This window comes from Hippoglossus stenolepis, chromosome 5 (assembly GCF_022539355.2).
Source record: "Hippoglossus stenolepis isolate QCI-W04-F060 chromosome 5, HSTE1.2, whole genome shotgun sequence".
NCBI classification, from domain to species: domain Eukaryota; kingdom Metazoa; phylum Chordata; class Actinopteri; order Pleuronectiformes; family Pleuronectidae; genus Hippoglossus; species Hippoglossus stenolepis.
Window position 1 is genome coordinate 24,455,885 of NC_061487.1, and position 24,920 is coordinate 24,480,804.

General features: G+C 41.6%; 3 protein-coding genes across 4 annotated transcripts; all 3 read left to right on the forward strand.

The window, feature by feature from the left end:
• The first annotated feature begins 273 nt into the window (after positions 1–273).
• Positions 274–7,307, forward strand: LOC118109691 (cytochrome P450 2B4-like). Its single transcript, XM_035157007.2, has 11 exons — positions 274–512; positions 1,969–2,131; positions 2,838–2,990; positions 3,699–3,859; positions 4,425–4,493; positions 4,656–4,760; positions 5,343–5,481; positions 5,776–5,861; positions 5,968–6,069; positions 6,276–6,417; positions 6,903–7,307. The coding sequence occupies exons 1-11, from the start codon at positions 351–353 to the stop codon at positions 7,088–7,090; spliced, it is 1,470 nt and encodes a 489-aa protein (XP_035012898.2). The 5' UTR covers positions 274–350; the 3' UTR covers positions 7,091–7,307.
• Positions 7,308–8,444: 1,137 nt separating this feature from the next.
• LOC118110074 (cytochrome P450 2F2-like) lies at positions 8,445–16,098 on the forward strand. The gene is made up of 11 exons (XM_047339997.1): positions 8,445–8,873; positions 10,226–10,388; positions 10,652–10,804; positions 11,415–11,575; positions 12,086–12,154; positions 12,322–12,426; positions 12,815–12,953; positions 13,621–13,706; positions 13,975–14,076; positions 14,156–14,297; positions 14,638–16,098. Exons 1-11 carry the CDS (start codon positions 8,712–8,714, stop codon positions 14,823–14,825), a joined length of 1,470 nt encoding a protein of 489 aa, XP_047195953.1. The 5' UTR covers positions 8,445–8,711; the 3' UTR covers positions 14,826–16,098.
• A 2,618-nt stretch (positions 16,099–18,716) lies between these two features.
• On the forward strand, positions 18,717–24,463 carry LOC118110073 (cytochrome P450 2F2-like). Of its 2 annotated transcripts, XM_047339996.1 has the most exons (12): positions 18,717–18,870; positions 19,013–19,152; positions 19,720–19,882; positions 20,496–20,660; positions 20,895–21,055; positions 21,926–21,994; positions 22,407–22,511; positions 22,607–22,745; positions 22,960–23,045; positions 23,144–23,245; positions 23,386–23,527; positions 23,615–24,463. In XM_047339996.1, the coding sequence occupies exons 3-12, from the start codon at positions 19,798–19,800 to the stop codon at positions 23,842–23,844; spliced, it is 1,284 nt and encodes a 427-aa protein (XP_047195952.1). In that variant the 5' UTR covers positions 18,717–18,870; positions 19,013–19,152; positions 19,720–19,797; the 3' UTR covers positions 23,845–24,463. The 2 variants fall into 2 exon arrangements, with proteins under 2 accessions (XP_047195952.1, XP_035013546.1); XM_035157655.2 differs by having other exon boundaries at positions 18,717–19,152.
• Positions 24,464–24,920: the final 457 nt, after the last annotated feature.

Below are 24,920 nucleotides of genomic sequence, written 5' to 3' on the forward strand. Positions count from 1 at the left end.
CACCTGATGCTCTGAGGTAAACTCTCTGGGATCAGTGCTTTATCAACACTGGAGTTATGTAACAGCTGGTGATAAAAGCACTAACCTTTGACTTTACCCTTACTTTGATTTCTTGCTTACTTAGCAGCTAATACAAAGAAGGGAGATTACTCATCTGACTAATAAATTGGCTCAGTGATTTATTGGTTTGGTTCCACTCGGCAGCCGCTCACAGCTCCCGTCACAACTTGGGCCTCTCGGTGTTGTTTACATTCGACTCTGCGAGGAAACAGAGGAGGGGGAGTCAGAGTTCAGAGACGATCTTTGCTCTCACAACGAGTCCTGCAGCTCTCAGTGCAACCCGTGCCACCATGTTGGTTTCTATAATCCTCATGTGGCTTTGCGTTTGGTTCATCATCCTTCAACTGAAATCCCGGAGGCCCAAGAACTTCCCCCCGGGACCCCCCGCCCTGCCCGTACTGGGGAACCTCTTACATCTGAGCCTGGAGAATCCTCTGAAGGACTTTGAGAGGGTAAGAAAAACACTGAAATCAGTGACGCTGCTCTTTAATATCCCTTAACTTCTTATATTTATTGCATATTGTGACTACTTAAGCTACTGCTTTTCATGCTGTGTTTATATAAATGCATAATAAAAAAAATAATAATAATATGCACATTTTTCCTCAAAACCGAGTTAGAAGGTGCAATAATAAAATAAATGATAACAAATCAAAGAAAAGACAGATTATGCTCAATCATACAACTAAATTGATAAAAGAACAAGAGAAAAACAGATAAAAGAACATAACGAAAACAATAAACCTCCCTGTCTGTACAGAGTTGGCACATAACCAGGAGTATAGGGGTTATATGGGGTCTGCAAGGGTCTGAAACAGTGTTTGGTTTGAGTTGTAGTATTTAACAGTACTAGACAGGGCCTTTCCTAACATTTTCCCTGATTTCCCAGGTAATGATTAATGGATATTGATTAAAAGAATCCAACATATTCAGAGAACTGATATCTATGAGTGTGGTGTGGAGATTTGGTGAAAAAAGTGTTTTCTGTAGTTCGATGTAGTTTTTACTTCCTGTCTTGGACCTGTTTCTGTGATTGTCGGCCCTGATGTGTTTCACTGTGTTCAGTCCTCCCTTCCTTCAGTCTCTGTGCTACATTCACTTTATCGTTCTGTTCACTCTGACTTGGTTTAATTCAGTCCTGTTGCCTGTTGTTTTTCTGTGTTATTGGCTTTTCTCAGTTTTTGTCTTCTGCCTGCTGGGAATTTAGGTTTCTCCCATTCACCTGTCGGCATTTAAGCCATATTTTTGTCCTTTGAATACTTAGGCAGTTTCCTTCATGACATACAGGTCAAGACTCGTGAAGGCCAAATGTTTCAGACATTCATTTTATGTATGTGCAATAAAAAGTCTCTTTTGGAACCATCTGTCGTCCTGTTCATTATTACTTTGCTAGATCTATCCGTTGTAATATTTGTATACAATTTGTTAACATTGTCATTGTGTGCTCTTTATAAATGATAGTGATCATGCACAATGTAATCATGTTAATTCCCCCTATGATTGACATTGATCATGCTGTATCCTGTACAACTGAATGAATCTTGGCCTGATGGCCTAAACTAAGGCAGTATTGCCTTCATGTCATCAGAGGATCCTGAGTTTAGGTTTAGAAACAACCTCAACCAGATGGGAAGGAAGGAGCCAAACGTATAAAGAGAAAGAACAGCTTCCCATCGGGATGCACCATGCTCTGAGCATTAAAGTGTGACATTACTATAAGAGATTTGTGTCTCGTTCCTCGTTGTCAGAGTGGGATTGCAGAATTGCCACCACAGTTTGATCTGGCTTGTCTGTGTTTTGCCATGTTCCACACTGAACTACCTTTTGTCATTATCAGTGAAATTGAAGTTGTGTGATATATATACATGTATTTTAAACACTGACACATGTCGTTTTGTTCTGTGGCAGCTGAGGAAGAAGTATGGAGACGTCTACAGCCTCTTCCTCGGCCCCAAACCCATGGTCATCCTCAACGGGCAGAATGCGATAAAGGAGGCTCTGGTGACCAAGGGGATTGATTTTGCTGGACGACCAGATGACCTGTTCGTCAATGACATCACCCAGAGGAGAGGTAGGAAACACATGATGGTCTATGATAGAGAATGTCTTCTCCAATGAAGCTCTTCTAAAAGAAGATTCTGTCAATATCGGCTACTGTCACTTTTTATGCATGAAAAGCAAATATTTGTTGTTCTGGGTTTGTACCCTCAAGGTTGAATGCACTGATTGTAAGTCGCTTTGGATAAAAGCGTCAGCTAAATGAAATGTAATGTAATTGTTACCATTATCACTGTGAATCGGAGTATACACAAGGGAAACTGTTAAACACATTGTGCTACAATATGTTGGGAAATGTTTAAAAGACAGAAACAAACACCTGAGTAAAAGTCGTGATGACCTTTTGCCGCGTGTCTTCTCAAACTCCCCAAATCCCATATTTAAAACACACAGCTGAAAATGGTGAAAAGAGAACAAACGAATGTGTGTTGACGTCCTATTTTTACTATCTTAGGAGATAGCAGTTGTTTGAATAGTGTAGTATTCAGTTTGTTATCGGCATACGTTTTCAGTTTAAAATCATAACGCAAAAGATTTCCACCATAGATATCATTGCACTGACGACTGTTTGTGCTCGTATTTGTATATAGTGGGACTTTAGTTGTATGACTATTACATATCTCTTTCTCGTGAATCCACTACTTGATGTCTCGGGTTTGAAAACACATTATAGCAAAGTCATGAGCCGACCTGTGCTCTTCTCTGTGCTTCTGTCGTAGGCGTGATCCTGGCGAACTTTGGCCCCAGCTGGAGGGATCACCGTCGCTTTGCTCTGACGACGATGAGGAATTTTGGCCTGGGGAAGAATTCAATGGTGGACAGGATCCATGGAGAGCTACAATACACTGTGGAGGCACTGGAAAAAAACATTGGTGTGTTGTCTGTAATTCTGAGTTAAAGCAACACAATGCACCTTTTATACCGAGAATAACAAGTTTGAAGGTTTATTGACTTTGAATAAAGAGAATGTTTGCTGTTACCGCTCCTCACCCTGAAGCTCTGTTCTCTCTCTATGTAACTTTGGTGAGTGGGTTCGATCTCCTGTGTGGAACTGAGTGACAGTTGCAGATTCAACTGTCAGAATCAGGTCCAGCGAGTTCAAGAGTGAAGCTGAACTGTAGATCAGTTAAAAAGACATAGAAGTCATTAAAAACCAGAGTTTATCTCCTATATTCAGCAGGAAACTTTGAAAATATCAAGAATTCTAAACCGAGTTTGGTGGATTTGTTACAGCAGCAGCTCTTCTGGTTCAGGAAGCCAGGGATCGTGGGTCATTTCCAAAGTTCAGTTGTGTTTCAGCCAGAGCGTCACTCAACACATTGATAGACTTTGCTTTTTCTCTACATGAAAACAACTTAGATCACTCGGACATGCACCCAACAGAATTAATCCCCACGTGTGGCTGCAGGGGGCGCTGTAGCTCAGTAAAAGTCCTGAGTCCTCCAGAAATATTTAAATATTATAAGTTAGATTTTGATCACACACTTTCATTTATGACTGTGCTCTTGTTTTCACCTTCCTTTTATGTCCTCACCACAATCTGCTCAATGTCTGTGTTTCTTTGTCGTCATGTCTCACAGGCAAGAGCGTGAGTCCAGGAATTCTCTTTTATAACATGGCCTCCAACATCATATGCCAGGTTCTGTTTGGAAAACGCTTCGAGTACGACGACGAGTTCATCAAAGTGATCGTTCGTTGCTTTAGAGAAAACGCCAAGATAACAAACGGACCCTGGGCGATGGTGAGTCTGAGTGCTCTCTCTCTCTCTCTCTGTGCCTAAAGATTCCCAGTCACTCAGGTCCACTAGTCCGAGGTGAAGAAGCTGTTTGGACCATAGACTGTAGATAATGATGGACAACATGACAGCCAATGGTCCCCTGGTGGCTGCAGCAGGTCATTAACCGATGGCAGCATTTATATGTGGTGTTTTTTGGCTTGATTCCTGGATAGTGAGAGGGTTTGTTTGAGGGTTTGAGGGCGAGTCCACTTTGTTCACCATTGATCTTCGAAGCCCCACTGAGTTACTGCCTTTTCTTTAACCACCTGTAGGTCTGCATCACTTCTGCAACTTGCAGCGGCTGTTGATATTTTGGTGTCTAAAGCCAAACAGCCTTCCCCAAGTCACAGGCACGAGATGGTGTTTTCTAACTAAAATAATTTTAAACTTGCAAAGAGTTATCTACAGCTGTACTTCTCCTCCCATTATAGAGAAATATCCAAGATTTAAAATCATCTGTTTCGAGTGTGGAAGCAGAATCTACACATTTGGATTCAGATTTTAACAAATGTTTGTTCTTTTTTTACAGTTGTACGACTCTTTTCCACTGATTCGTAACTTGCCGTTGCCGTTCATCAAGGCCTTCGAAAATACTAAGGTGTGTTGATTGGGCCTTGAAAATGATTATAACGCTGATGTGACCATTTAAAAAAGGGATATACACATCTATTATTCTTTTTTTCCCCTACATACACATCCATATACCGTCAGAAATCCTAATGCTGGAGTGAACATCCAACTTACATCTTATATTTATCAGGTTACTATGGAATTTGGACATTCTTTGGTGGATGAGCACAAGAAAACCAGAGTTCCTGGAGATCCACGAGACTTAGTTGACTGCTATCTGGACGAACTGGACAAGGTGTGTGTGTTCAAACTAACATGTTATATTTGATTTAAACAAATGGTTTTATATTGAATATGAAAATTTTTTGATAAGCCCTGGAACTTAAAGCAACAGTGTAACTTTTGTTAGAGCTACAGCGCCCTCTGCAGCCACATGTGGGTATTAATTCTGTTGGCTTTGTGTTTGAGCGATTAAGTTGTTTTCTTGCAGAAAATAAACAAAGCCTATTGATCCACCAAACAGGAAATATATTGCAATTTTGCTATTTGCTGCTATATTAAAGGGATAGTTCACCCAAAAATGAAAATGTACTCATTATCAACTCACCCCTATGCCGACGGAGGCGTGGGTGAAGGGTTTGAGTCCACAAAACACAAAACACCACCTCCATCGGCATAGTGGTGAGCAGATAATGGGTGCATTTTCATTTTTGGGTGAACTATCCCTTTTAAGGTAAGAAAGTTGTATAGTGTCGCTTAAACTGTTATGACACAATAACACGCGTGGCAGTGAGCTGATTCTTATCAGATTGTGTGTGTGCTCGTGTATATACATGTACTGTTGGTTTATCTTTAAAGAATCACTCTTCTTTTTTAGAGAGCCGGAGAGGATTCTCCATTTTCAGACGAGGAACTCGTTTCGGTTACTCTTGATCTTCACTTTGCTGGAACTGACACGACCTCCAACACCCTGCTCACTGGTCTCCTCTACCTCATGGCCTATCCACACATACAAGGTTTGTCCACATGTGTCAATGTGAGGATTTACTTCTGTCATCGGCTCTGTGGTTTTACCATTGTCTTTCCAGAGACATCCACTGCTGGTTTATCTGAGGTTCCCGGCAACAGTCAAAAGAAAATGGGGGATTCATTCTGTGACTTCCTGCATTTTAATCTATGTTGATGCACTACGTCCTTCAAATGTTATGTTTTAAGATATATATTCTTTTGTATATAACTTTTTACTTACTTTACGTACTTTTTTACTTGATGAAATGTTATATTTTTAACATGAAGAATTTGTCTCTCAGAGCGTTGCCAACAGGAGATAGACGAGGTGCTGGGAGGGAAGCATCCGGTCACGTTTGAGGACAGACATAACATGCCATACATGCAGGTATATGTTCAGACACATTTCTCTAGTAATGATTCATCAATAACGTCACTTCTATTTGACATATGGGTGTGGGTCAGAGGCTCTCAAAATCTTTGTTTCCATCCAGGCTATGATCCATGAAGTGCAGAGGATAGCCAACACCGTTCCACTCAGCGTCTTCCACTCAACGACCAAAGACACCGAGCTCATGGGATACTCCATTCCCAGGGTAAGTGGCCAATGGTTACGTTTTGTGGAAGGAAACCCAACTGTGATTACGTGGACTAACCAGGGCAGGGTTCACCAAAAATTGTGAATGACTTTTCTGCAAGTTTGCAAAGTTGCATGTAACTGTTGGAACCAAAAATAAAACATCGTAGAAAGTTACTATTACATTAAAGTAAATCTTACAAATATTGTCGTTAATTTCCTCAGGGTACGTTGATCATCCCTAACCTGGGCTCAGCCCTGACAGAGGAGGGACAATGGAAATTCCCTCATGAATTCAACCCAGACAACTTCCTCAACGACCAGGGAGAGTTTGTCAAACCCGAGGCCTTCCTGCCTTTCTCTGCAGGTAAACCACAAACAAGCTGCTGTGTGTTTGCCATTCTGTCACATCAATACACACTTGAAACAGCTAAAAATGTACGTTGAAACAGTTAGCTGCACGTTGAACAGTTGATTTAGTCGGATAAGAAGTGTGAACATCCTGGTTAACAATTTTATTTTGTCAGCTAAAAGTAGCCAAATGTCATAAACGGGAAATATGATTAGTCAAAAGTGTTGAGAGCAGTTGAGACAGTTAGCTAAACGTTGAGCGGATTTAGTTTGCTAAAAGGTACGGTGCGGGGAACCGTGAGCTAAATGTTGCTAACAGTTGATTCTGTTAGCTGAAAGTATGGTGGGGGCAGTTGAAGAGGTGAGACATCATAAACAGGTAATTTAAGTAGCTAAATGTTTTGGGGGGGCAGTTGAAACATAAAGCTAAATGCTGAACAGTTGATGTAGCTAGCTTAAAACTATTATTTTATGGTGTATCATTTATTTCTAACGTCTCAGGTCCTCGGATGTGTCTGGGAGAGGCTCTGGCTCGTATGGAGCTCTTCCTCATCTTGGTGACTCTGCTGAGGAAGTTCAAGTTTGTCTGGCCTCAGGACGCAGGAGAGCCAGACTTGACTCCGGTCTATGGGGTCACCCTGTCTCCCAAACCTTACTGCATGAATGTCCAGCTCAGGGCGACACAGTAAGACGCTCTGTACACAAATAATCCAGTCAATATTATCTTAGCTACCTCACATTAGCTTTTAATATCCTTGCAGCTTATATTTTACAAAAAGAACACATTGTAAATATACTTTACAAATGTATAATTACAAATTTTATGATTGTATCAAATGCATCTTTATATGTAAGTGATCGATGGGATTGATGGGCTGGAGAATAAACCGCAATATTGAGACAAAATGTTTCCTTGTTATGTCTCTTATTCATGTTGATGGATGCATTGGACAACTAATTGAAGAAAAGAGAAATAAAAATTAGCTTGAGGGAAAAAAGTTTCAACTGAAGTTTGGTTATCATCACAAAAAATGGGGCAGAATTAAGAGACAAAATCAAACTAAACACACAACAATAAACTAGAACTAGAGCTGTGCCTGGAACCAGTTGTTCTGGCCGTCGAAACACAAAGAACTGGTTCGAGATCAGCCACTGGCTCCGAACTGGCCCTGGATCTGCCTCGGTGTAACATGTGAGTCACAGAATGAACTCATGTGTCAGCTCCTCATTCCAAACACTAGATGGCAGACATGAATTATATAATATGTAAACTTTGTTCAAACACTCACCAGATTCATGTTCAGATTTTACAACCAGATGTATTTTTTACATCACAAATTACTTTCAAGAAACGGTTTAATTCAATGTACATGTTATTGTTTTGTCGGCAGATCACACAGTTGGAGGTAGATATTATTATTGAGTCAAAACCAAATACTCCAGAAGTTGAATATAAAGTACATGAATAAATAAAAATAAAAAGGCTTGTTTATCATCAGGCTTGCATACGGAAGCCTTAAACGGACATGGGATCATACATTGTATTTCCTCTGTTATCTTGTGATAACGAACCTTTGTTTACCCGAGATAACGGGATAAATAACTTGTTATCACGACATAAGTCTATATAAAGCCTATCATTACAGCAACTGTTGCGTTCAGTGTAGCAATGTCCGATGAGCAAGAGCTTGATCATCACATCAAATTTCACTCCAATCAAGATTTTTCCTCAAAATCTTATTTAAGATAAAGCATTTCTAAAGCACCAAACAAATGCAGAAATAGGCTTACCCGTATACATGAGTGTTCAAGTCATCCATCAGTTGTTGATTGACAAAATATAAATATAATGTATGATTCCATGTCTGTTTAGGGCTTCCGTCCTTGCACGCCGATCCCCCCTGGTTTATTATTCAAGTTGTGTTCTATGAGAGCTTCACCATGGCGACACAAACAGACCCTCAAACACTGTCCCCGCTCGACCTCTCTGGGATCAGTGCTTCATCAACACTGGAGTTATGTAACAGCTGGTGATAAAAGCACTTACCTTTGACTTTCCCTTACTTAGATTTCTTGCTTACTTAGCAGCTAATACTTAAGGAAGATTATTCATCTGACAAATAAATTGGCTCAGTGATTTATTGTTTTTGGCTCCACTCGGCAGCCGCTCACAGCTTACATCACAACTTAGGCTTGTTGTTGTTGTTTACATTCGACTCTGCAAGGAAACAGAGGAGGAGGAGTCAGAGTTCAGAGACGATCTGTGCGCTCACAGCGAGTCCTGCAGCTCTCAGTGCAACACCTGCCACCATGTTGGTTTCTATTATCCTCCTGTGCGTTTGCGTTTGGTTCATCATCCTTCAACTGAAATCCCGGAGGCCCAAGAACTTCCCCCCGGGACCCCCCGCCCTGCCCGTACTGGGGAACCTCTTACATCTGAGCCTGGAGAATCCTCTGAAGGACTTTGAGAGGGTAAGAAAAACACTGAAATCAGTGACGCTGCTCTTTAATATCCCTTAACTTGTTATGTTTATTGTATAGTATTACTACTTAAGTGCTTTTCCTGCTGTATCAATATGAATAAATAATAATAATAAGCTATTTTTCTATTTTGTCTCTCAAAACCAAAGTTAGAAGGTGCTTCACAAAATAAGATATTTGACCAAAGATAACAAATCATAGAAAAAACAGATTATGGTCAATAATGAAATAAAACAAAACGGATAAAAGAACCAAATGAAAACAATAAACCTCCTTGTCTGTACAGAGTTGGCACACAACCCGGAGTGTAGGAGTTTGAATGTTTACAATCAGTTCAATGCACGAATGAAGAGGATGTTTTCTGAGGGAGGGAAAGTAGGTGAGAGGGGAAACGCTCGGAGGAGACGATGCTGCTGATATTTAGTTTTGCAAAGTGGCCATTTAAACAACGTAAACAAATGTCCCACCCCATCATAAAGTAACAGCTGGGCAGAAACATGACTGAACCAAAACTAACTGCAAGGCTCTGAAACAGTGTTTGGTTTGAGTTGCAGTATATAACAGTACTAGACAGGGCCTTTCCTAACATTTTCACTGATTTTCCAGGTATCTATGTATGTGTGAGATATGGTGCAAATAGTTTCTTGTTGTACGATGTAGTTTTTACTTCCTGTCTTTGTCCTGTTTCTGTGAATGTCTGCTCGGCCCTGATGTGTTTCACTGTGTTCAGTCCTCCCTTCCTTCAGTCTCTGTGCTACATAGTTGGCCCTTTGTTCACTTTATCGTTCTGTTCAGTCTGACTTGGTTTAATTCAGTCCTGTTGCCTGGTGTTTTTCTGTGTTATTGGCTTTTCTCAGTTCTTGTCTTCTGCCTGCTGGGAATTTAAGCCACATTTTTGTCCTCTAATTACTTCACTAGAACTTCCTGTCTTAATGTGTCTCAGCATTTGGGTTCTCCGATCCTATAACCTGCCGTGCAGGCAGTTTCCTTCATGACATACAGGTCGAGACTTGTGAAAGACAAGCGTTCAGACATTCATTTTAAGTCTGTGTTGGAACCGTCTGTCGTCCTGTTTGTTATTTCTAACTTAGTCATTGTTGCTAGATTTACCTGTTGTAATGTTTTTAAACTATTTGTTAGCTTTGTTTTTGTGTGCTCTTTATAAATGTTCATGATTTGAATCTGTGATGTTTCTTTTGTTTTAAATCTTTTATTGATGCTGTCTGTGTTTTGCCATGTTCCACACCGAACTACCCTTTTTGACCAGATAACTCCACTTTAAGTTGTGTGATATATATACATGTATTTTAAACACTGACATGTGTTGTCTTGTTCTGTGGCAGCTGAGGAAAAAGTATGGAGACGTCTACAGCCTCTTCCTCGGCCCCAAACCTATGGTCATCATCAACGGGCAGAATGTGATAAAGGAGGCTCTGGTGACCAAGGGAATTGATTTTGCTGGACGACCAGATGACCTGTTCGTCAATGACGTCACCCAGAGGAGAGGTAGGAAACACATGATGGTCTATGATTGTCATTTGAGGCTCATCCCGATGTGATAGTGGATGTTAACACCAAAGAGTTTTCCAATTGAATGTGGCATCCATAAGGTCAGATTTAAAGGGACATTACTTTTCTCAGTTTATCTTGGACCCACACAGGCTGCAAAATAAAGATAGAGAAAATATTGTTAAATCAGAAGAAACTCAATTGGGGGAAAGCACATTATAGCAAAGTCATGAGCCGTCCTGTGCTCTTCTCTGTCGTAGGCGTGGTCCTGGCGAACTTTGGCGCCAGCTGGAGGGATCACCGTCGCTTCGCTTTGTCGACCATGAGGAACTTTGGTATGGGGAAGAATTCAATGGCGGACAGGATCCATGGAGAGCTACAATACATTGTGGAGGCAATGGAAAAAAACGTTGGTGTGTTGTCTGTAATTCTGTTCTGAGAGTTAAAGCATGAAGCACTGTTCTCCCTCTTTGTAACTTTGGCGAGTGGGTACTGTTACCACCTGACTCAAGGCTGGCAACAAAAAGGGAGATCACACACAGATCGACCAGTCAAAAGTAGTTTATTCAACTGAACTCAAACATCATATTTCCTAACTTGTGAGGTGTGTTAGTATGAAGGGCATCAGTGGTGTCAGAAGTGTGTGGATGAGTGAGAATATCGTGTGATGCGTGTTTGTTAGTGCAGCAAACCAAACAAAGGATCCAGGTTCAGGCTGGTGCAGCAGGCCCTGCTGAGAGAGAGAGACACTCCCAGAAGAGCAGACTTATATGCATTCTGGAAAGGCCCACCCCTATGGGCAGGTAGGTGGCAGTAGCTCCACCCACCAGCACAGAGCAAGGCACACCGGCAGGCAGAATGAGAGGGTCGTCACAGTACGATCTCCTGTGTGGAAATGAATCACAGTCGCAGCTGAACTAGATCTTCCATTTATGTCCTCACTACAATCTGTTGTCTGTGTTTCTTGCTGTGCTGTTGCTCTTGTCTTTTTTTTAACACTGACGTTTGCATCATATCTCACAGGCAAAATCGTGAATCCTGCAATTCTGGTTTACAACACGGCCTCCAACATCATATGCCAGGTTCTGTTCGGAACTCGCTTCGAGTATGACGACGAGTTCATCAAAGTGATCGTTCAGTGCTTTAGAGAAAATGCCAAGATGGCAAACGGACCCTGGGCGATGGTGAGTCTGAGTCTGAGTCTGAGTGCTCTCTCTCTCTCTCTCTCTCTCTCTCTCTCTGTGTGCCTGAAGATTCCCAGTCACTCAGGTCATGGTATTCAATGGGAATCTCCACTAGTCCGAGGTGAAGAAGCTGTTTGGACCATAGACTGTAGATAATGATGGACAACATGACAGCCAATGGTCCCCTGGTGGCTGCCTGCAGTATAGGTCTTGAACCCTGCTTTATCCATGTAAGTGGATGGGACGTGGACCAAACTAACTCCTCCTGAGAGTTTTTCTCTCTGAGATAATTTCTGAAGCCAAACCGCCTCCACCAACTCTCAGGCACGAGATGCTGTTTTCTAACTAAAATCATTTAAACTTGCAAAGAGTTATCTACAGGAGTACTTCTCCTCCCATTATACAGAAATATCCAAGATTTAAAATCCTCGTTTCGAAACGTGGAAGCAGAATCTGCACATTTGGATTCAGATTTTAAACTAATGATTGTTCATTTTTTCTTTTTTACAGATGTACGACTCTTTTCCACTGATTCGTAACTTGCCGCTGCCGTTCGTCAAGGCCTTTGAAAATTTTAAGGTGTGTTGATTGGGCCTTGAAAATATTTATAACACTGATGTGAACATTTAAAAAAAGGATATGAACATCAATCATATATTTTTTTCTCTACCTACACATTTATATACAGTCAGTGAACAATTTAAAGTGCTGAAGTGAACATACAACTTACATCTTATATTTATCAGGTTGCTGTGAAATATGTACGTCAATTCCTGGACGAGCACAAGAAAACCAGAGTTCCTGGAGATCCACGTGACTTAGTTGACTGCTATCTGGACGAACTGGACAAGGTGTGTGTCTGTGTACTTACATGTTATACTTGATTTAAACAAATGGTTTTAGATTGAATTTGATAAATTTTGGATAACGCCTGGAACTTAAAGCAACACTATGTAATTATTAGGAGAGCTACAGCGCCCTCTGCAGCCACGTGTGGGTATTAATTCTGTTGGCTCCATGTCTCCATGATTAAGTGGTTTTCTTGCAGAGAATTAACAAAGCCTATCAATTTGATGATCCACCAAAGAGGAAATATATTGCAATTTAGCTATTTGCTGCTATATTGAGGTAAGAAAGTTGCACAGTGTCACTTTAACTGTTAGCTCACAAAATGAGCTGATTCTTATCAGTCTGTGTGTTATGCTGGTTTATCTTTAAACAATCAATCTTCTTTTTTAGAGAGCCGGTGAGGATTCTCCATTTTCAGAGGAAGAACTCATTTCGAACTCCCTTGATCTTCACTTTGGTGGAACTGACACGACCTCCAACACCCTGCTCACTGCTTTCCTCTACCTCATGGCCTACCCACACGTACAAGGTTCGTCTACATGTGCCAATGTGAGGATTTACCTCTGTCATCCTGGTGTTCTCTCAGATTCTGATCTTAGCTTCATAAACTACATAACTTATGTACAATCATTTAACTCAAAGTCCTGCTGAAAAAACTCCTTCCTTCCTAGTTACTGGTCTCCCCCTAAAAAAAAAAACATACTTTAGCCGACTTGACACTTGCTTCTTGTAATATTTAGTTTTTATTTAGTCCTGAGAATGGGCTTGAACCAAAGACTGCATTTAAGATGGCTGCAAACACTTGGAGTCTTGGAGCCACGGTAGTTTTTATAGCACTAAATAACTAATTATAACCAAACTTACCAGAACATGAACACTTGAACATACACCTACCTGAAATGACAAATTCATTCATGTCATCCATCTGGACAAACACTCTGTGGCTTGGACCAAGCTGCTTTGTTTATTCTCTTGATATATATTTGCCTTCAAAAACATTGCACTCATCTGCTGCTGGTTTATCTGAGGTTCCCGGCAACAGTCAAAAGAAAATGGGTGCTTCATTCTGTGACTTCTCGCAGTTTAATTTATGTTGATGCACTACGTCCTTCAAATGTTGTGTTTTAAGATATACATTCTTTTGTATTCAATTTGATGAAATTTAAAATTTTTAACATGAAGAATTTGTCTCTCAGAGCGTTGCCAGCAGGAGATAGACGAGGTGCTGGAAGGGAAGCATTCGGTCACGTATGACGACAGACATAACATGCCATACATGCAGGTATATGTTCAGACACATTTCTCTTGTGATGATTCATCAATAACGTTCTATTTGACATATGGGTGTGGGTCAGAGGCATATTTCTTAAAGGAGGACAGAGTCTGTTAAAGGCACGTGGTGTAAGATCCACTTTGACAAAACTTAGTATGGTTTTGAAGGATATTGCTGACAGGTATCCATAGTAAACGTTTACTTACTGTGTCTGATCCTCTGTCCCAAGTCAGACAAAGCATAACAACATGATGATACAATCTTTGTTTCCATCCAGGCTATGATCCATGAAGTGCAGAGGATAGGCAACATCGTTCCACTCAGCGTCTTCCACTCAACGACCAAAGACACCGAGCTCATGGGATACTCCATTCCCAGGGTCAGTGGCATAAAACATGGTAAAAAACATGTACCATTACTTCAGTAAATGTCACAAATACTGTTGTTTATCCCCTCAGGGTACGTTGGTCATCCCTAACCTGGGCACAGCCCTGAAAGAGGAGGGACAATGGAAATTCCCTCATGAATTCAACCCAGAAAACTTCCTCAACGACAAGGGAGAGTTTTTCAAACCCGAGGCCTTCCTGCCTTTCTCTGCAGGTAAACACCAAACAAGCTGCTGTGTGTTTGCCATTCTGTCACATCAACAAACACTCGGTTAAACATTGATTTAGTGGGCTTAAAATGTAAAAACGTAGCTAAAAGTATTGAGGGGACAGTTGAAAACAGTCGGGTAAACATCATGGATAGTTTATTTAAGTTTATTGTTAACTAAAGGTATGGGGGGGAGGGGGGCAGTTGACAGTTATTCTAAATGTCATGGATAAACAATTGAAAAGTAAAGTGTTGGCTAAAATTAACTTCTTAGGGAGTTCGTGGTAGCGTGGTTTCATGACTTTCAAACTCTCCGTTTTTTATTTATTTATTTCTAACGTCTCAGGTCCTCGGATGTGTCTGGGAGAGGGTCTGGCTCGTATGGAGCTCTTCTTCACCTTGGTGACTCTGCTGAGGAAGTTCAAGTTTGTCTGGCCTCAGGACGCAGGAGAGCCAGACTTGACTCCGGTCTACGGGATCACCCTGTCTCCCAAACCTTACTGCATGAATGTCCAGCTCAGGGCGACACAGTAAGAAGCTCTGCACACAAATAATCCAGTCAATATTATCTTAGCTACCTCACATTAGCTTTTAAATCATATCCTTGTAGCTCATCATTTAAAAAAAAGAACACATCGTACATATACTTTACAAATGTATGATTGGGTTAGGGTTAGGGTTATTTGATGATTGTATCAAATGCATTTATATATGTAAGTGATCGATGGGATTGATGGGCTGGAAAATAAACGTCAATATTGAGACAAAATGTTTCCTTCTTATGTCTCTTATTCATGTTGATGGACTCTCTGATGCTCTTGTATCCCAATTTGAATACAAAGCTGCTTTCAGACATGCACTGAACTCGGTGTTCTCTCCAGAGGAGCTGCATGTGTGAACGCAAATGTCCGAGTGAGTAAGACACCGACGAAGATGTCAAGAGAGTTTGTGGTGATAAGAGTTGACATAATAGTTAATACGTCACTTCCTGCCTCTGCCCTCTTCCCCTCTCACCTGAATAATGTGGAGGAGTTGTTGCTGTTGTGAACCACGGATCAGATTAGTGTGCCCTGCACTCTTGTGGCCTGAGAAGTGCACAACACCATCTTAGAATCACCAGAACAACACTCATGTGTTTTTCTTGTTTTATGTACATGTTTATAACTTTATTCCCATAGTGCGCCACCTCTGCACGGATCAAGGAATACAAAAATCTCCTGTCAACCAGGCAGATTGAACCTTAATGAAAATAAGAGGAAAGAAAAGTTCACATACAGACACAAATCCTTAAAATGGCTTTAGTTCTGTCAGCTTCATGAAACGTATGGTCTTAACAGGAAATGTCACAAAACTACTGCTGTTCTATGAACCTATTATATAATTATAGCCTGCGTGGGTTTTCTAACTCTAACTATTTATATATTTGAGGCTAGACATGACAACGCTCTTACTTAATATGTTGTGTTATGTATAGAAATAGCAGCAGCTGGATGATCCTGCCTGGCTCATTGTCCACATGTCACTGAAAGCACAACCCAACACAACTATTCCTTTAACAATTGAATGGTACGATGACAAAGTGATCTTAAAACCCATTTTATAGACTTGCTTTCATGGGATGTTTTGTTTTTAGTGTTTTATGGTTATTTTTTATTTTCACCTTTTAATTTTCTTGGTCACTTATTTTTCTTGTCATATTACTGCTTTTATGTGTTCTAGATTTTATTTTTCTTACTTTGTTGTAAGAGCACTTTGTAAACTGTAAAAAAGTGCTATATGAATAAAGTTTAATATTATTTGTGTTTCATATTTTGTCGCTCTTTGTGGTCCTTTTCTCTCTTTGTGTATTTGTTCGGTGTCTCATCAAAGTGAACATGTAATCTGGATATTATCTTATGTTCAGTTGAATGTATTCATGTTGAATAACATCTTCAAATCCATTGAAAAACCAAATGTCACAGACGGAGACAGTGTATGACCTTAGTCACAGTGAGATTACATTTCATTTAGCTGACGCTTTTATCCGAAGCGACTTACAATAAGTGCATTCAACCATGAGTTAAGTCAGGTCGTGGGTGGGAGAGTATTTCCCTGGAAGGAAAAGTAGTTCAGTCTTGTCAAGGTTAAGTTTCAGGTGGTGTGCAGACATCCACTGAGAGATGTCAGTCAGACAGGCAGAGATTCGTGCTGCTACCTGTGTTTCAGACTAGGGAAAAGAGAGGATTAGTTGGGTGTCATCAGCATAGCTATGGTAGGAAAAGCCATGTGAGTGAATGACAGAGCCGAGAGAGTTGGTGTACAGAGAGAAGAGGAGGGGACCCAGGACGGAACCTTGAGGGACCCCAGTAGTGAGAGGACAAGGTTCAGACACAGATCCTCTCCAAGTTACCCGATAAGTGCAGCCGTTGAGGTAGGATGAGAGCAGGGAGAGAGCAGAGCCTGAGACACCCAGGTCCTGAAGGGAGGAAGTAAGGATCTGGTGGTTCACTGTGTCAAATGCAGCAGAGAGGTCTAGAAAGATGAGGACAGAGGAGAGAGAGGCTGCTCTAGCAGTGTGAAGTTGCTCAGAGACAGCAAGGAGGGCAGTCTCAGTCGAGTGGCCTGCCTTGAAACCAGACTGGTGAGGGTCAAGAAGGTTATTGTGGTTAAGATAGGAGGAGAGTTGATTAAAGATTTTTGGAAACAAAGGGAAGAAGAGAGACAGGTCTGTAGTTATTTACATCAGACGGGTCGAGGGTGGGTTTCTTCAGGAGAGGATTTACTCTTGCCTCCTTCAGAGAGTTAGGGAAACAGCCAATTGACAGGGAAGTGTTGATAAGATGGGTGAGAAAAGGAAGAAGGTCAGGAGCGATAGACTGGAGAATGTGAGATGGGATGGGGTCAAGGGGGCAGGTGGTCGGGCGGGCGGAGGTTACCAAGGTAAGAACTTGATTGGGAGACAGGGGGGTGAAAGAAGAAAGCGAAGGGGATGAAGATGAAGTTGATGGAAGTGTAGTTATAGAAGGAGGATTAGAAAATGAGGAGCGTATGTCATCTATCTTTTTTGTAAAGTAGTTGACAAAGTGGCTTGGTAGAAGGGAGGAAGGAGGAGGGGGACTGGGGGGGTCAAGGAGGTTGGAAAAGATGGAGAAGAGTTTTTTGGGGTTAGAAAATGAGGATTGAATTGTAGTTTGGTAAAAAGTGCTTTTGGCTGTGGAAATAGAGGCAGAGAAAGAGGAGAGAAGAGACTGATAAGTGAGCAGGTCATCCGGGTGTTTAGATTTCCGCCATTTCCTTTCTGATGCTCGCATAGTGGCTCTGTCGGCACGCACCGAGTCACACAACCACGGAGCCGGGGAGGACTTGGGGACCTGTCGTGACGTAAGAGGAGAGAGAGAGAGAGTCAAGAGAGGAGGACAAAGTAGAAAGGAGAATGTCTGTGGCAGAGTTAGGATGCATGAGTGAGAAGGAGTCAGTGGAAGGGAGGGCTGATGAAACAGAGGAGGCTAGAGAGGAGGGAGAGAGGGAACGAATGTTGCGACGGACAGGTACAGAGTCTGTTGATGTGGTAGGGTTGTCAGTTTGAGAGAGTGGGAGAGATAAAGAAGTGGTCGGAGACATGAAGTGGGGTTACAGTGAGGTTAGATGTTGAACAGTTTCTGGTGAAAATATAGTCAAGTTGGTTACCGGCTTTGTGAGTAGGAGGGGAAGGACTGAGTGAGAGAGCAAAAGAAGACAGTAAAAGGACAGATGACTTCTCTGTCTGGATGTTGAAGTCACCCAGAAGGATAAGCGGCGGCCCATTTTCTGGGAAGTTTGACAGGAGGACGTCTAATTCCTCCAAGAAATCTCCCAAAGAACCTGGTGGACGGTAGAGAACAACAATAGTTAATTGTACCGGATGAGTAACTGTCACAGCATGAAATTCAAAAGACGTTGGGGTAAAAAGCGGAAGCGGGTAGAGAGAAAAACTCCATTTGCGGGAGATGAGTAAACCTGAACCACCACCCCTACCAGTGGGTCTGGGTGTGTGGGTGAAAGAGAAGGCAGAGGAGAGAGCAGCTGGGGTGGATGTGTTGTCCGGTGTGATCCAAGTCTCAGTGAGAGCAAGGAAGTCAAGCGATTGCTGTGTAGCAAAGCCAGAGATGAAGTCTGTCTTGCGGGTAGCTGACTGGCAGTTCCATAGGCCCCCTGTGACAAGATGTTGGGTATGTGTGGAACGGGTGGGATAGATAAGAGAGGAAATGTATACGCAGCTTTATACGCAGCTTTATACGCAGCTTTATACGCAGCCTCCAACGAAAGACTCCTTTGTCTTTATCCTCCGAGTCTTCATACGATGAGTCTTCGCTGACGCGTCAAACAATTCCTGCTTTTTAAACCAGAGTTGATGATGGTTGGCTACAGCTGTGCTGACCACACCCCCTGCTCATGAGTCAATCAGGCACCAGGTGGTAATGGCCCACTAATAGATACTCAGCAGAGTTCAACACAAGAGAAACCTGTCACTTGGTTTGGTTCCAGGATGTTTTTAAATTCTTCGGTGCCGTGAACCTGATTTCAAATCTTCTGACATTTAGGTAAAATCAGCCATTAACAGGTGATTGACCTCATGCAACATTTGTGCAGACCACATGACCGTTCAAAGGTCGTGTGGGTTTGTGATATAAGAGGCAGAATCAAACAGAGAGAGTAAATCAATCAGAATCCCAACCTCATCATGTTTACCTCTGTGGCTTTAGTCCTCCTGGTCCTTGTGCTCGTCCTGCTCCTCTTGCAGAGCCACAGGGCTAAAGGTTTCCCTCCGGGACCCCGAGCCATTCCCGTCTTTGGAAACCTGCTGCAGCTCAACCTGGAGAGTCCCATTGCAGATCTGGAGAGGGTAACGTTAAAATAAACCATGTTTATTGTATTTATAAACTGAATTCTTGGCCTGAAATCTGAATGCATGCTGGTGCTCAGTTTTCTTTTTCAGTCTTCTCTGCTCAGGTCTTTCTTGCAAAATATGCTTTGCTCTTTAGGAGATTAACTAGATAAATGAAGTAGAAAAATGTGAGATTTAACAACCTGCATATAATTAAATTAACAACGAATTGCAAGTGTGTTGTTTGTGCGGCTGAGTTGGATTATAGATTTTTTTTTTTACTTGTTTTCTGATAACATTTAACAGCCTTTGTTTTAAACCAGGCCATTCAAAGGGCTTTACATAAAATATAAAAAGCATCGTGACAATTTTTAGAAGCAACATAAGACAATACAAAGTGAAAAATAAACACATTAAATCAGAAATAAAAGACAACGAGACTTGTGTCCGTCACATTAACTTACATTTTTACTGTAACAATGTATGCAACCTTTTTAGAACAGATAATTATAACTAATAAATGGATTATTGCACTGAATAAAAGTCATGTGAACTTTCTCTCTGTCTCTGTCTCTGTCTCTGCAGCTGGCCAAACGCTATGGAAACATCTACAGCATTTTCATTGGTTCCAGGCCATGGGTGGTAATCAACGGGCTCCAGGCCATGAAGGAAGCTTTGGTCAACAAAGCTATCGACTTCTCAGGCCGACCACAAGACCTCATGGTCAATCATGCCGTTAGAATGAAAGGTACATGTGACTTCGTTGCTGCTCCCTCCCTCTTTTAATATATTTAATATCATTAAATCAACCAGCAGGAATAAACAGTATAGAGGGTTTATTTTACATATTTAAGAAGCCTGTATAATCTGGATTCTAGTTTCATAAATCAGCTTATTTTCCAGTTTCTAACAAGGACAACAACATGATTAAATTCATGATAAACTTAATATAATAAAACATCTTTGCTGCCCATATACAGTCAATTACTGTGGTTTTCCTTGATCATTCCTGGTGTTGGTTCTTTGACTGCAACTCTTCCAACCAGATTTCTCGATCAGGTAAAACCTTCTTCTACCTGACGATCTTGTGTAGGGAACTAAAAGGCCGGAGATAGTAAATATCCGACAGGTACTATAAAGAGGAGAGACGAGAAGAAATCAATACTTGAACAGTGCAGAGATGATAAAACAGGAGTGATCAGTTCTGTGCAGGTCGGAGTCAATGAATAGATTTCTGGTTCAGGCAGATTTAATGAGGCTGCTGTGATAATCCAGATATAAAGGTTTGTAGGATGGTAAAACATGATTGAACCAGCTTTGGGTTGTGATGCTCCAAACCAGTTAACTGCTTGTGTTTGCAGATCACGCTCCAGGAGTGATCCTGGCAGATTACAGCCAGAGCTGGAGGGAGCAGCGACGCTTTGGCCTGATGACCCTGAGAAACTTTGGTCTGGGCAAGCAGTCCATGGAGCAGAGGATTCTGGCAGAGATACGTCACATCATAAAGGTTCTGGAGGAGAATATTGGTACGTGTACTTTCCGAATAGGACACAGGGATTGTCTGTTATCTGGTTAAACATTTATAGTCAGCATAAAAACAAGATCTGACAAAGGACCTTTTGAAATCCTGGAGATTAAAACCAGAATATCAGTATATTTTTTTTATCCTTTTCTCATTTCATTGTTTAACTTTAGATCATTAGTTGCTCCTCCTTCGTCAAGGTCACGTACAAACATCATTGTCCGTGTGGTTTCTCAAGGTAAGACCATGAATCCTCAGATGCTGTTCCACAACGCAGCCTCCAACATCATCTGCCAGGTTCTGTTTGCCAAACAGTTCGACTACGCCGACGACTTTATGAAGTATTTTGTCAGTGTTTTTCAAAAGACGTCCAAAATAATCAACGGGCGCTGGGGTATGGTGAGTAAGATTTATCACAACAAAGTCACTCAATGACCTATCGTGTGGACCAAAGGTCTGTGCAATAATAAAGAACAAAACCACAAAGAGAAGAAATAAAATAATACAATAGTAGTGGTAGTAGTGCTAAAACTTGAAGGAAATGTAGAATAAATGTCACATGTATATTTAAGAAAATAAACTAAAAACCGTAGATCATGAATACTGAAGCATGAAAATAAGTGGATTTGGAGATTACTTCTGTCCCAGTAATACCTCGTCTCTTTCATATTTGTTATCATGGCCTTTCTGAATGCTCTAAGCAAATCCTTATTCCTCAGCTTTCCTTCTATTGAAGACAGAAAAATTCTGTAAACCTCCAACTTGACCAACTCATCAATGTCAGAATCTGAATTTGAATTTAGAATAAAGAAAAGCTGTATAATATATATTTAATTTAACTTTAGTAGGGACATGTAATACATGAGGACAGTTGGTTACTAAATTTATTTATATTTTAGGAATCAATTCATCATCAAATTTCTACCTCGAGCTGAAATGTTCACAGGATTCATTTGTGAGTTCAATACAACTCAAGTCTACACTTATACAATTAGAAGTAGCTGTATATCTACGCTCTTAAGTTCTCTATTAACAAAATGTCTAATCGTCTAAACCTACTCGCCTTTTATATGTTCACACATTGACGGTCAGTCCGACATATTAAAGTGCCACGACCCTAACTTGTGTTAAAACTGTTGTTTACTGTGTTGGAAAGTTTATCTGAAGTTTTCCCCTGCAGTGCAAACCTCCGGGTCACAGTCAGTGTTTCTGCTTCATGTGACCTGCAGCTCGGTTTTGTGAGGATATCTTTTTCTTTTTCACATGCAGATTTACGACTCTATTCCCATGGTGCGCTACCTGCCGCTGCCCTTCCAGAAAGCTTTCAAGTTGTTCAAGGTACGTGGGTTAGGGTTAGGGCTGACCCCTAACCTTTCACTTTATAAATAAAGGCGCTCACCAAAGTCATTGTGAAGTTTCATGCCATCACACTGACTAAAGCATTAAGTAAGAAGCCAGGAACTAAGAAGATGTTAAGAGACATAAAGGTACATGTGACGCTGGATGATCCTGCCTGACTCATTGTCCACATGTAACTAAAAGCACAACTCGACTATTCCTTTAACAATTGAACGGTACGATGACAAAGTGATTAGAAATTCCCCCCCAAACAGCAAAACTTCACAAGGCTGCTGACGATGTTATTTTGATAGTGAATGAAGCAGAGTGGGAAGTCGCCACCGGGGGGCAGCAAACCTCAGAGCCAAGGTAAATCTGAACATGTTTCAACAGAACCTTTTCTTTTTTCCAGGGTGCACAAGAGAGACATTTACAGATGTTGACTGAGAACAAAAAGACTTGGGTTCCCGGGAAACCGCGACATTTCATAGACTGCTACCTGGATGAACTGAAAAAGGTGTGTGTCTCTCTATTTTAACTTGAGGCCAGCATCTGCCTGCATGTTATTGATGGAAGACTTTACGTTCTTCCCTCTCTTCCTGTGTTTTGAAGAGAGGAGACGACGGCTCGTCATTTTCCGAAGACCAGCTCGTTGCGTTCCTCTTGGATCTTCACTTCGCTGGAACTGACACGACGGCCAACACCCTGCTCACTGCCATCCTGTACCTCATGAACTACCCACACACACAGGGTATTTATTAGGTGACGTTAGCATTAGCTCCGTAGACTGTATATAAAAGATGGACGACATGACCGATCCCTAGAAGTGAAGCCAATAAAGCCCCCTGGTGGCTGGCTGTGGCAGTGAAGATAATAAACCCCACCTCATGTAGCACATAAACCTGCATAGTTCTTTTCTTTCCGTCTTCTCCTCCCTTCACCTCTGACGTCTCTGTCTCCGTCAGAGCGCTGTCAGCAGGAAATAGACAAAGTCTTGGATGGGAAGGATCAGGTCACTTATGAGGACAGACACCAGATGCCCTATGTGCAGGTATAAAGCTTAATGGCTCAATTACACCTCTATGTTTTCATCTGATTTTCAATATATCACAAACCTGTTCAGTGACATGTTCTGTCTTTGTCACGCAGGCCGTCATTCATGAGACCCAGAGGAGGGCTGACACGGTTCCTCTCGCTGTTTTCCACAAGACCACTAAAGACACAGAGCTAATGGGTTACTCTTTACCCAAGGTGAGTTAAATATGTCTTGAGACAATCAAATTATAGAGAAACCCAACAGTTCCCACAACGAGCAGCACTTTGGCGACTGTGGAGATGTGGGCGGACTTCCCGCCTCGGCCGGTTGGGGTAATATACTTTTTGCTCTTCAGGGAACCACCGTCATCCCGAACCTGTCCTCAGTGCTGTTCGAGGAGGGACAGTGGAAATCCCCCCATGAATTTAACCCTGAAAACTTCCTCAACGACCAGGGGGAGTTTTTTAAACCAGAGGCCTTCATGCCTTTCTCTATAGGTGAGTGACATCAGTATTATTTTCACAGACGCACAGACTTGACATGGATGGAGACTGACACAGTTTGTGTTGTGGGTTTTGTGACAGGTCCTCGGGTGTGTCTCGGAGAGGGTCTGGCTCGTATGGAACTGTTTCTCATTGTGGTGACTCTGCTGAGGACGTTTACGTTCGTCTGGCCCGAGGACGGAGGAGAGCCAGACTTCACGCCCGTGTTTGGGACGACTCAGACGCCTAAACCGTATCGCATGAAGGTCCAACTCAGAGGAACCGACACAACAACTCAAACCGGACTTCATCCTAATAATGTGACTTACTGAAGTTCTATGCAATTCTGAATAATGTGAGAAAATTAACTGTAAACCTTTCTTTTGAGTGTATGATCTCAATTACTTCAAAATACATATGTATAGCAAGAGTATTTGTGGAGCACATTTCAACAGCAAGGCAATTCAATGTTCTTTTCATAAGTTGTAAGAGGCGGCATGATGAATTGTAAAAGCAACATGAGAGAATACAAAACATACTTTTAAAATGGCAATTGAGAAATTAAATGTTTAATGTTTTGTATTTTCATAAGTAAAAACAAATAAATAAATGAATACATAATAATTGTCATTCAAAGTTAAAATGATCCACATCTGCTCTCAACTGCCAATTGTTTGTGAATAATATTGTGTTTGTGATGTTCATACTATTGAGGGGTCACACCCCCAAGTGTCCAAAATATGAACAAACAAGCAAAACACACACACACACACTAATAAGGACCATCTACTATGAGGTCAATGTTTATGCTGTAAAAGGTCAACAAAATAGAACACACACACACACACACACACACACACCTACACACCTAGCTCTTGCTTCAGTGAGTCTCCTGTCCGTCATCTGGTGTTGTTGTTGTGGTGTTAATACACAAATAAAACGTCACTTTAAGACATGTATGATCTTTTCTACATACAAGCACACTGAACCCTGCACTGGTCATTGGAAGCAGCAGCCCTTTGATGGTTGCACACTGGTGAGTTATCAAAGCCTTTGTGTTACATTGTTTTACTGGGCGGTCTCTTTCGATTGTGAGCGGGAGGCCGGGGAGCGAAGGGGGAGCAGGGGTGTCAGGGTCGGGCTTGAATGGCGTACGTGTGCTGACATGGACCTTCTGTGATGACAGTCAGCTGGACGAGTGGTGTGGCCGCGCAGAGAGAGGAGAGCAACGACGAACTAACGGAGAGATCACAGGAGGATTTATAAAAAAACGGACCAAGTCAGCGAAGGAAAAAAAAAAACACAAGAAATTAAAGACAAAGAGGAGATTGTGTCATCGAGGACAAACAGAGACTGAGATGGAATCCAAGAGACAAAGACAAACTTGGGATTATCAGTAACACATCAT